At 43.5% G+C, this 13,049-nt stretch overlaps 1 protein-coding gene across 1 annotated transcript in view; it reads right to left on the bottom strand.

Annotated features, from left to right (window-relative positions):
• Positions 1–9,896, bottom strand: part of CACNA1C (calcium voltage-gated channel subunit alpha1 C) — a gene marked incomplete at both ends in the record, with an annotated part of 519,540 nt that extends 509,644 nt beyond the window's left edge. The window contains one exon of the mRNA XM_081331729.1: positions 9,848–9,896. Coding sequence (XP_081187855.1) covers positions 9,848–9,896 — 49 coding nt within the window. The remainder of the gene's footprint in view (positions 1–9,847) is intronic.
• Positions 9,897–13,049: the final 3,153 nt, after the last annotated feature.

The following is a 13,049-nucleotide window of genomic DNA, read 5'->3' as shown; positions in this document are numbered from 1 at the left end:
ACTTGTAAATATAGTAGATAGAATCTTAGGCTTTAATTAAAAAAATAAATTCTCAAAGAATTTCATATTCAGATACTGTTTTCTCTGCCATATATTTGAAACCCTAACTATATAAGTTTTTTAGTCAGTACGGGGTTTGTTTTTCTAGTTAATAATCTTTACCACGGGCAAGGGAAGGTGAACTCCATGTTGCTATAACTGTAATTTTGAGACGATGAGAGAGTTAGTGTATTCAAACTACTCCTAATGTGCCACAGATTTTATTTTAGCATAATGAGAACAGCTCAATCCTAGACTCCACATCTCTATCCAAATAATAATACAGCTTTACAGGTATAGAAGAATTATTTTGCATAATAGTTTCATGAAAGGTTTCACCAAATGCCATGCTTTGTTGTAAAAGCCAGTTAACCAGATTCATAGATGATACACCATCAGTCATAGTGCACAAACCAGATTTTTCCAGATTCACACAAGATGGTATGGGTAGTCCTTGACTTATGACCACAATTGGCATCAGCATTTCCATTGCTAAACAGAGTAGCTTATTAAAATTAAAATGTCTTGCCTTCAAAACTTGTTGGTACTCCATCACTGGATGTTAAGAAGAGGTTAGATAGCCATTTGTCTGAAATGGTATAGGGGACTGGATTAGAAGACCTCCAAGGTCCTTCCAACCCTGTTATTCTGTTATTTTGTGGTTGTTAAGTGAGTCACACCCAATTTTATGCACTTTTTGCCATAGTTGTTAAACAAATCACTGCTCCTGCTAAGTGAATCATGCAGTTGTTGAGCAAATCTGGTTCCCTGATTGACCTTGCTTATTGAAAGCCAGCTGGGAAGGTTGCAAATGGTGATCACATGACCCTGGGGAACTGCAAGTGTCATAAATGCATGCTGGCTGCTAAGCACTCAAATTCTGATCACATGATCATGGGGCTGCTGCAATAGTTGTAAATGCAAGAACTGGTCTTAAGTCACCTTTTTAAGTGCCATTGTAACTCCAGTTGCAAAACGAATGGTTAAGTCAAAGTCTACCTGTACATCAAAACCTACCCATCCAGCTACATACACATTATAACTTCATGCAATAACTGAAAAAGATCACTTCCACACAGACCTATATAATCATATATATTTTATGTTATTTAGCAACTAAGACCATTTCAGCCTTAACTTCATGTTTATGTGGAATTCTCTAAACACCACTTCTATTAAAATGGCCCAGCTATGCACAGTTGGTGGGATTCTCAATGAGGGGAACTTTTGACTCATCCCGTCTTGTAGCTTTTGGGTTCCAACTTTCTCCTTTCCTGTACCAGTTCAACAACATACTGTAATACCATCCCAAGTTGCTATTAGTTCAATCCTTTAAATGCAAGAGGCGGCCACATTTTGGCAGCTTCATAGCTTCTCATCGTGGCAACTTCTAACATTTCCCCCCTCAAATCATCAAATGGTAACATCATGCATTAAAGATGATTTGGGGATGGAGGGAAAGATATAGTGACTGAACAATATTCTCAGCTGGTGGAAGCCACAAGCATTTTAAGGGTGGTTGCAACAAAGGTAGACTTTGAACTATTTGGGGGGAAATAGTCAAGGTATGGAGGTGTCTGCCCACCAAATAGACTTCTCTATGAATCCTATCTATATCCTAATCAAAAAAGGGGAAAAAAAACCCAAAAGGAAAAAACCCAAGCAACAATTTACCAATCTTGCATACTGAACAATTTGGCACTGAGTGACCACTCGCTTACATCAATTAACTACCTGAATATGAAATCCAAACTGTTGGATTAAAATCTTAAAAAGAAACATTTCCTAGAGATACTGTACGTCCTGCAGGAAGGTTCAGATAATGATTAAAAATAATATGTACGCTGCTGAATTACAGTCAATAAAATCAGAGCAATAAACCATCTCAGCAATTGTTATATGTCATCACAGGCTAAAAACCTAGGGGGGGAAAAGAGTTCTTTTTAAATTTAAATTTAATTAAATTTAAATTTAAATTAAATTAAATTAAATTTTAAAAACGACCCACAGAGATTTGCTATTCCTCTCTTACATCCTGACACACTACAGCCTTGGAAGACCTGAGCTTTGCATTTTCCATCTGAATCCTTAAAAAGCCAAGAGCCTTGGTGGAGCAGTGGGCTAATGCCTCCTTAAGTAACACCAGCTGCCTGCAATTAGCGCAGGTTCGAGTCCCACCAGGCTCAAGGTTGACTCAGCCTTCCATCCTTCCGAGGTAGGTAAAATGAGGACCCAGATTGTTGGGGGCAATTAAGCTGACTTTGTAATAATGCCGCTTGGGGGTGTGTGTGAAAGCCCTAATAAGCAGGCATATACATAGAATGAAGGCTACTGCTAAGCTTGTAAGCCGCCCTGAGTCTTCGGAGAAGGGCGGGATATAAATGGAATTAAAATAAATAAAATAAATAAATAAATTCCAATAAACTTGGGGAGAGATAAAATGAGGAAGGGATAAAATGTATGGAACTATGGGTTGCTTGCCAAAATATTTCAGCCTGTCTTTAACTACCAAATGTTTTTTTTCCCCGTGATTGGAAATCAAAGCAGAGAAAGAGATCACCTTCAGGAAGGAAATCAGTGCATTTTTCTTTCCTTTTTAAAAAAAAAAAACAACCTATCACAGAATTCTTCATGAAGGCCTTAAGGAATTTAAATATAGTGGCGACTAGAGGAGAAACTGTAGGAGAACCAATCAGAAAAACCCTTAGATAGTTAGTTGCCTAATCTAAATAAAGCCACTGATGTGCATGCTAGCTATTCCTTTTAAGGTTAGCTGAAAGCTGCATAGCCCCTTCAAGTGTTTGCTCCAATCGGCCTGGATGCTATATATCTGGGATTTTAAAAGGATTTTAAAATATAGCAGCAGTTCACCTTCAACCACAGCCTGATTTTAAAATTGCTATATAGGATACTTGCTGCAGCTTTTAATATTTACTTCTTTCCTTTTCTGTTATTGATTTTTATATTGAACTTTTCCCCTTATGTTCGGAGGGAAAAAGCAGTTAATAAACACTAGTTCTGCCAAATTCTGAGCAAAAGACCCATTCTGATGTTACTGAAAATATAGAAGGAAAAGAGGAAGTTCCCTTATTCTACCTTTGTTACCTCACACCTAAAGACGGATGCCAAGCATATATCTCATCCTTTTCCATATCTCTGTTTTTCAATTCTAATCTTCATCATCACCCTCACTACCGCCATCACCAGAGAGCTGGGAATCTCAGACACAGTCAATATTTAAACTTCTGAATGTAGTTATGAATGAATGAATGGGGGCTGACAACAGCCACCTATAATATTACAGCGAACGATTAGTAAGCAAGATTCAAAAGCCTATTTGTAATGAATGACAGAAGAAAAATGGATTTCAAATGAATTTGTTGACATGTTTAATACATCATAACTCAAAACACGGGCTCATTTTGTGGAATAAAAGAAATACAGGGAAAAAAGAATCTTGCATCCTTTAAACAGTTGTATCTGATTATGCTAGATCATGCAACAAAGTCCAACTCAAAGTCTTATCAATAGTTGGTGCAAATTCAGTTGGAATTATTTCCGGGTGAACATTTATTATTTATTACATCTACATATATAGTTTTGTTGTTGTTAGTTGCAAAGTCGTGTCCGACCCATCGCGACCCCATGGACAACGTTCCTCCAGGCCTTCCTGTCCTCTACCATCTTCTGGAGTCCATTTAGGCTCACGCTTAATGCTTCAGTGACTCCATCCAGCCAGTATTCCAAAGGAATGACTCCAATATTAGAGAAACAAGAAATATCTACCCTAAAAATAATACTGCCAGCTTCAGATCAAAAAACGTTTATTGTTAAAGACCAGTGTGAATTTTTTTCTCCCCATCTCTTCTCTCTTTCAGTTACAATTAAAGCAGCAATATAGGCTAAGAAATTCTTAACATAGCAGATAATTCCAAAATGCTAAATGCCCTAATGCAGGGGTAGGCAACCTTGGCTCTTTTATGACTCGTGGACTGGCTCAGGAATTCTGGGAGTTGACGTCCACGAGTCATAAAAGAGCCAAGGCTGCCTACCCCAGCCCTAATGGATACAATAGATCAGGGATTCCCTACCCCCGGGGCCATGGCCCACTACCAGGCCATGGCCTATTTGGAATTGGGCCCCATGAGTGGCTGGTCAGAGCATACGTGCACAGCTTAACTTGTGTGAGTGGCAGGCTGGGGGCACTCACATACATGTGCGCCAGCCCACCACTCACACAAGTTGAGCTGTGCACCAGCATGCCAACCCACCACTCACGCAGAGGTTGTAATCATGCACCAGTCTGCAGCTCATGCAGCCAAAACGCAAAGGTTGGGGACCGCTGCATTAGATTGCAACATTAACCTAATATTGTTTACAAGCCGCTTTGATCTAGTGGTTAAGGCACCAGGGTAGAAACCAGGAGACTGTGACTTCTAGTCCTCCTTAGGTATGAAAGCAGCTGGGTGGCTTTGGGGCAGGGGTAGGCAACGTTGGCTCTTTTATGACTCGTGGACTTCAACTCCCAGAATTCCTGAGCCAGCCATGCTGAGGGGAAAGGGAGAGTTTCCAAGCTGAGCCATGCTGGCTCAGGAATTCTGGGAGTTGAAGTCCATGACTTATAAAAGAGCCAAGGTTGCCTACCCCTGCTTTGGGCCAATCACTCACTCTCAGCCCAACTTACCTCATGAGGTTGTTACTGAGGGGAAAAGAGGAAGAAGAATATGTTCACCATCTTGAGTTGTGTAAAGACAATAAAGGTGGAATAGATAAATAAAGTACTGCTACTGTACTAACTCTGAAAAGTAGAAGAATATTGACTTAAGACAACATCATACCATGTAAGACACAGAATCCCTGAGCATTTCATTAACACAGCACATTTGAACCCTGGGTTAAGGTTAGTAGAAAAATGCAGTAATCATTTTATTAGATAGATTCATTTCTAGTGAGCGTATTTTGTGATAAAGGGAGCAAAAAAGAGGGAGAGGGGAAACCAAAATTATGTTGAAATACTAGCAGTTTTTATATATAAATATACGATTACCCAATCTTAAACTGCTTAATTATTATCCATCAGGAATCTGTATGGTTTGAGTCTGTACAACTTATTAAAAAGGTGAGAATACAAATCAATCAATCTTTATTACGGTCAGATTACACCTCCAGCATATTGTCATGGAAAAAATATCTTTCCTGACTTAAAGACAATATTAAAAATGCTAATAATTTCCAGAAGAAAAAAGACAAAACACTATTATTGCTACCCGAGGAATGAGTATGAATCTGTTAAAACAGGGTGAGCTGAACAATGTCCGGTGATGAATTATAAGCTGTTGGCATTAATCAACAGGCGGCTTAAAAGAGCCTGTCTAGGTGGAATTGATGACCAGCTGCAAGTGCTCATTTGTGTTAATTATTATTAACTTGCCTCAAATTATATGCAGAGAAATAGATGTTCTATCGGGGAAGGAAAAGGCAATTGTAAACCTTGGGGTCATTTCCTACTAATAATGGTATGTCCACACCATAAACTTGTACCAGTTTTAAATTACTTGGGCCATGTTGGTTCCCTGTTGTACTGTAATCAAGATTATTGAGAACAGTAGATTAATGAAGCTATACTGTATTCTATTAACCATCCTTGGTATCTGTTACAGAAATAAAATCCCCAGGGTTCACTTAGGTAGAAAGTATAGTTTTAAATCAATATAAGTCTATGATTTAGATCCGCTGTTGGCTATGCTACATCAAGAACTTCTTAGCTCTACAAACACTGAGCACCACCTTATGGCAAACTCAGAACCCATGCAGCACCTTTTTCATAATCCTTTAATCCAGCATGTAAATAATTGTTGTTTCTTTCTTGGCTACCAGGTTTCTCCACCCTCCACCCACAGCTATCGATGTCACTGCCAACGCTATGGAGTCAAAATCGGTAATGTATCCATACTACACATAATTTGAAACCATGTTATGCCATCTAAACATGTTGCTTGATCTGAAGATAATCGTATTCACGTCTAGTTTCCTGCAAACCACATTTCCAGCTTTGAATGCTTTTTCCATGGAATGTTACTTCATTGTGGTTTCTGTTAAAGTACAAAGCATAATACCAATTTGTATCTAAGAGAATATGTGGTCTCACTACTTTGAATTAAATAATTTGTGCACGTGTTTCTTTTTTAAAAAAAATTATTCAAGTTTTTCAACAGAATTCTAAACATTTTTATTTCAAGAAGAAAAAAGTGAAAAAGTGAAAAAGAAATATGGGGGAAAAGGAAGGGGAAAAAGGAAAAGAGGCATGCAATCTTTTAAAAAACAATTATGATTATATTTTACCTCCTCTCTCTAAGGTTACATCATACTTTCTTTCTTTCCATATAGTACCCTTTTTAATCCAAACCCCAAAATCACATTTATCATTCTCTTTTTCCAGCAAAAAGTGTCTAAGAAGCTTTGTCACTAATAAATGTACTTACTGATCTTTCTCTAGTCAAAAAAATATTGCCATCTCCTCTAGTTCTGTCATCTCAATCAACCAGTCCTGTTTTGTGCTTGTGTTTTATGGGCCACTCCCAGCAAACATTCATATAAACCATCATACCAAACAATAATAATGAATTATTGGTACTTGGAGACATACAATGAGAGATGATTAAACAAAGAGCCTAACTTAAAAACAAAACAAAGATAATTTCAAGCAGCTTCCATTATTACAACTACTACTACTACTACTACTTGTTGTATTATTTAAGAGAACAGGCCATTAGCTAAATCTTATTGACAGATTTTCAGGAGCAACATACATATAAACTATAACAGGAGAACACCATAAATAGTACATTCATTGTTAATTAAGAAAAAAAGCATATTTAGCTCATATCAGAACATTTCAGTTTATAGCCAGAGAGTTATTGTGGCTGAAAGTCAAATAAATAAGGTCTTCTCTGTATGTATCTCAGAGCTTTTGCCCAAGTTTTTGTGGCAATCTAAGGAGTCATTTCTCTGCTAAAGAGTGATTGATGGCAAGTGTAATGTCTAGTGCTCTCAAAATAGAATTTTCTAAAAATCAAAAAAGGGTTGCTTTGCTGGCTCTTCCTTCTACTTCAGTTTTCCAACCTCTGTTTAACTCAGTTGTTCTAATTACACTAATTTATCCCCAAACTGGTTTTGGGTTCTGTTTTTCACTATCATCACTATAAATCTATGCCTTGGCTTTGGCCCAAAATCAAGGGTTGCCAGATAACGGCAGAAAAAGGGTACAAAAGGGTACAATATTGTTTTAAGACAGGGGAAGTGTTAGTAATAAAGATTCCCCCCAAAATTTCTTATTTTAGAGATGGTCCCTTACTCATTAATATTAGTAGCTTCAGCCTATGCTTCTTGACCAGAAAAATAAAAATAAAATACAAATAGGCTTTCCTCCCATATTTTCCACTTTAAAAGTATTACTTTTTTGCCTTGCAGGGACAAAAAATTAATCTGCAGTGAGAGAGAGTTGTCAAACCTATTCCATACATATTATATAATCATTGCAGCTGGTAAGTACTGTAGGGAGTTCAGTTCAGTTGCCATAGTATTTGGCATATTGCTATGGAGCTGAGTTTTGATCTACTTATCATTACCATTGGCAGCAGCAATAGAGACCCATATATTCTTGCTAGCAGATACATATAGGATTAAGATAGCAAATGCAAAAACAGAACCTTGCACCATATAAAACATGATTGTGGATTTCTGTCTTTCCCTGAGATGTTCATTAGGATGAAATTCTTACGATTTTTCAGTTCTGCATGTAATGGCAAGGTGTTCGCCACCAGCATCAATCAAACATTATCCTTATTACTCAGATTTCCTCCTCCGCTAAATTTCTTTAGGGGCAAGGAGGAGAGAGGTCGTGCAAACATTCTTTCTGTTCTGATAGAATGAACACAGAAAAAGCCACGTTAGAGGAGAAACTGGTTTGTCTGTCTCGTTCAGTGCAACCAATGCTGGCTGGCTGGTCCTCCAACTGATTGTGTACTACAGATTCCATCTGGCAAGGGATGATGGGAGCTAAATACTGTAATACTCGGCTGGGCCACACTAGGTCTCAAGCAAACCCCTTTCCAGGTTTGGCTACCCAAGAGGCAGGTGTTTTGAACAAACATAAATCAGGGAACACTGTAATCAAGGCATCACCATCTCATCCAAAGATTGTTTGCCTGTGACACCCACACAGCAAGCACCAGGAGCCTCTCTGCTCCAATAGGGGTGAAATGAGGAGGCAGAAATCAAAGGCTGCAGCAACGAGCAGAGGGGGGAATTGGTCTTCTCAGGGACCAATTAACCCTTTGATAAATACCGCCCCCCCAAGACTCTGTGACCTGACTATGGTTTAGACAACAGAGATGTTGAAACAAGGATGCCCACAAGAAACACACAGGCAAACATGGGTGCACTTTAGTTCCTAAACTAGTAATTTTTAGCACTTCCATCCAAAAAAAGAGGGGCCCTGTGCCCAAGGTTCAAAGGGCAGCATGCTTAAGAGGAATTGCAGGGAGAAAGTAGAAAAAGTTTTGCGTTTTTCCCTCTCCCTCCCTTTTTTAAAAAATATTGCTGTTGTTCTACCATGCTGCTCAAAATAATGTTTTCTGGATAGGGCACTGTTCAAGGCTTGTAGTTTTTCTTTTAAAGTATCCTCTCCTTACCCCCTCCAAAGAAATAGCACCCCTAAACTAGAGTGTGTTTTTTTTAAATCTATGCACTGCTCAGTGTTTAAGGGTCTCACTCTTGACTATAAGATGGGAGTTCACAGCCCTCTCTCTTCCAACTGGGAGACCTCAGCAGAGGATATAGGCTCAAAAACATGCTATTTCTACTGTATTGCTTGCCATTGCTAGAGCTGGTCTCCGGGTTAGGGTCCCATTAAGTTCAGGAGGGGAGGTGTTATTCCATGAAAGTAGGGGAGAGGAATGTAGGGAAGAGTCTCTTCTGAACAAGGTTTTTGGAACGTGCCCCCAACCCCCAAGTGACGCGGCCGTTTTAACAGGACGAAAACTGTCAGTGGATAAAGCAAAAATAAAAGATTTACCATTCAAACACACACACACACAGAGAGAGAGAGAGAGAGAGAGAGAGACTTTTTTCCTTTCCACACGAATTTAAGGAAGATCAATCTGGCTCCGTAGCCTAGGAGGGCACCACTAGGAACCCCTCCGAATAGCTGGGCTTTCACATCCGTAGAAGATCCAACCCGTCCCATCCCATCCCATCCCATCCCAAGAGTTACCAGTTGAAGGGGCTGAAGCAAGTACGGGCTTGGCTTGGCTTGGCAATCCCGGAAAGGGGCAAGAAGCGGATTAACCTGGCCCGGAATGCTGTTATGCCATTAAAAAACAAACCTCGGCAATGCAAAGAAGTGGACCGGGAAAAAACAAGCAAAGCAGTCCAAATTCTTTGGATTCCACCCCCCCCCACCCCACCGGCTGCGTCTCCCCACTCGTCACCCCGAGGAACAACTTTCCTTTGGCCGAATCTCGCCAGCCGAACCTGGCTAAGGCGTGAGGAAGAGTGGGAGGCAGGGCGGGGAAGCCGAGGAGGTTTTATTTCTTCCCGGCGCCCCGCCGCTCGAAGGTTTTCTACGTGAAATGTCTCTGCTCGAGCCCACGCTCGCAGGAACATTTCTCCCCCCCCCCATCCCGCTTTGCCTCCACTCTGGGCAGCGACTTCTCGCAGCAGGTGAAGCGGGGGGGGGAGAGAGAGAGAGAGAGAAAAGGAGGTTTCGGGGACGGCGCCCTCCATTCGCGAACCGCCCTCGCCTTACCTTGGTGGTTCTCTTCTGGAATGTACATCCTCTTGTTTTCATTGACCATTTAAGTAGAGGAACGAGGGACCAGTAGCAACAATTCACAATCGCCCAAGTCGGAGTTCTGGTTTTTAATTCCTCCAAATCCCAAACAGCCGAGGTGGCTCGGCAAGTGGGGAGCAGTTCAAGGAAGAAACCGGAGCTGCTGCGGCGGCGGCGGCGGCGATTTAAATGCCCCCCGCTCGGTTATTACCTGATTCCCATGATTGCATCAAAGCCCAAACCCCGATTCGCTCCAGCAGTGCCTCCTTTAGTACAATTGCAAAGCATCCTCGGAGAACATCCGGGCTCCTGCCCAAGAATTCAGCGCACCGGCGACGACCGACTGGAAGAAGCGCTGGGCTCTTCTTCCCGGTCTCTCGCTGGCTTTTTTCTGCCCCTGGTTCTCGCCTTTGCAAAGCTGAGAGGTCCGGGGGCAGAAAAGCAACGCCGCCGCCAAGGGAAGTGGAAAAGAGGGGCGAAGGAGCATCCCCCGAGAAGGGTGGGAGGAAGGAAAAAAAATGTCCGGAGGATTCAAATGTCTCTCGCCCAAGTCAAAGATCCAGGAACTAGAAGAGGAGGGCGGGCAGGCGTGGGGGGAAAGACCGGGGAACAGCAAGGCTGAAAGGCGGCGGCGAGCAGCTGCTTCTCCTCTTCCGAGCCAACGCCGGGCGCTCTGCTGGCAGGGAGCTTTTTCTGCAGAGAGGAGACAGCTAGTCTCAGCCCCTCAGTCTCTCGGCAGAGCACACGCGCCACCCCTCCCTCCCTCGCTCGCAGACAGACGGACAGCCTGCCTTGAACTGTTCCAGATGTTGCCAGAGCAGCCGGGCAGGAGCGCGTCGCCCGCCTTCCCTCCTTCGCCGGGGTTTTTAGAGACCTGCAGACTTGAGCGGAAACTTTAACCTGCCTCCGCGGCCGTCCGCCCTTCCTTCGCTGCCAGCGCCCGGGGCTGCTTGCTCTGCTGGTCCCTTTCCTACAGACATGACGTCAAGAAGGCGAGCGGGATCTGGCTTGCCTGGAAAAGTGGGGAGGGGGTGCTTTTAGATGGAATAAGGGGGGCGGGGGATTGGGTGGGGAGCGCCGCGGTTAAGAGAGGTTCCCCAAAGCAGCCGTTTTACCGAGGCACACGTATCCCACCCAGCCACCCCCCCCAGCCACCCCCACCCCCTCAGCGTTTCATTTTCTAAGCTTGGGCTCGCCCTCCCTCTTTCTCCCCCACCCCCACCCCGTTCAAAGCCACCCGCAGTTTTTCGCCACCGAAATTCGTCTGCATGTTCGAGCGCGAGAATTATGTGAAATGGGTCGGGGAGGAGAGGGGGGGGGAGAACGATAACGGAGTAAACCTTGGGTAATAATAACTACTCTGCGCGAAAGAGTAAAGAAAAGGGTTGGCGAGAGGCGTTGAATGGGAGCCGTTGCGAGCGAACAAGGCTTGGGGTGTACCCGTCGGTGTGTGCTCGGCACCTCCGCACACCGCGAGCAGAAGAAGCACAGCTGTTGAAACGGATTAGTGGAGCGGATTAGGCGTACGGCCGACCCCCCCACCCCCGAATCGGAGTGGAGATGGGGGGAAAGATTTCTCCCCACCTATTCCCGAGCACGCAACATCTCCCATCCGCTCTTTGGGGCGTCCCCATCTTCCTCACCCCAGTGGCGGCCCCGATGCAGGCGGCCTGGGCGTGTGGCCGATTTATCTGGGGCTCTCCGCACGACGGCTGCCATGTTAAACAAGCCAGGCAAAGCGGGTCGCGTCCTTCGTCTGAGTAACACCGCGCTCTCTTCCTCCGGACGGCCGCCGCTCCAACCCCATCGATTGGAAAAGCTAATCTGCTTCCGCCGCCCGGGAGGCAATAAGAACACATGTCGCCCCGATTCTCTACGGGATTACTCGAGAGAAAGTCGGGCAAACCCTCGTTTCCGAAGGAAAAGCGCGCAGCTGTGCACGCGTGGAGTGCGGGGCAAGCCCCCTGCAACCCTGAGGGGACGGCCTTCTGTGCAAGACGTGAAATGTTTTGGGGGAGGGGGAGATTTTGGTGTTATTGTTAACGCGGTGGGACGTGCAGGTGCGTTTTCACGATTGATTCTGAACAGCCGTTAGCATCCAGGGCACCAATAGCGTTTACAAAGGAATCGGCTCCTGCATTGGAAGACGGGCGGGAAAGTGGCGCACACAGTAAAGGCGCGGGTCCGTGTGTGTTGCATGGGAGGATCCCTAACGTGCTGGTTGGTCAGGAAAGCAACCAACAACAACAGCAACTGGGAGAGGAGGACCGACTTTCAAGGATGAACTTTTGTCGGCGAAGTTTGCCACCTGATGTCTCCTAGCCACGAGGAATTGATGACAGCGGTTGAGGGGCTGCCGTCGACTCAAAACGTCCTGAGAAATATAACGGGCTCGGCCGATCAATTAAGTTCCTGGCGAACGGTCCGTCGTTAGCCCGCCTCTCTGCGAAGATCTATCCCGATGTATCCAATCCAATCCCTACGATTACGTCTACAAACGCTTTTGAATTTAATCAAAAAGTAACTCTTTCTCACTTCTTGGTGGTGTCAGATGGAGATGAAGATGGAGGGGAAAACGGAGGAAATCACGAGTTGTGGAGTTAAGGCTCTACACAGCCATAGGTGGCCGCAATCATAATTAGTTAAGCAAACCACGGTGGCATTGCTTTCTGCAGACTGACAGAGAGGTGGATGGGAATTAAGCCCAGCACTGGAGAACAGGCACAAAAGTTGGATTTTCCTCATTTTTCAGATAAGCTTGCTTAAAGGCAATCTCATCCATAGAGCTGGTTGAATATGTTTGTCATAGTTGTATACCAACATACTTAATAACAATAATAATAATAATAATAATAATAATAATAATAATAATAATAATAATAATAATAATAATAAGTTGGAAGGGACCTTGGAGGTCATCTAGTCCAACCCCCTGCTCAGGCAGGAAACCCTATACCATTTCAGACAGATGGCTGGCCAGTCTCTTCTTAAAAACTTCCAGTGTTGGAGCTTTCACCACTTCTGGAGGCAGGTTGTTCCACTGGTTAATTGTTCTAACTGTCAGGAAGTTTCTCCTTAGTTCTAGGTTGCTTTTCTCCTTGACTAGTTTCCATCCGGTGCTTCTGCTCTGACCCCATAGGAGGTGTCTCCCAAGTAGTGACTGGTTTACAGTTAATCT

This window comes from Vipera berus (genome assembly GCF_964194415.1).
Source record: "Vipera berus genome assembly, chromosome: 6".
NCBI lineage: Eukaryota > Metazoa > Chordata > Lepidosauria > Squamata > Viperidae > Vipera > Vipera berus.
This window is presented reverse-complemented; position numbering and strand designations above follow the sequence as displayed.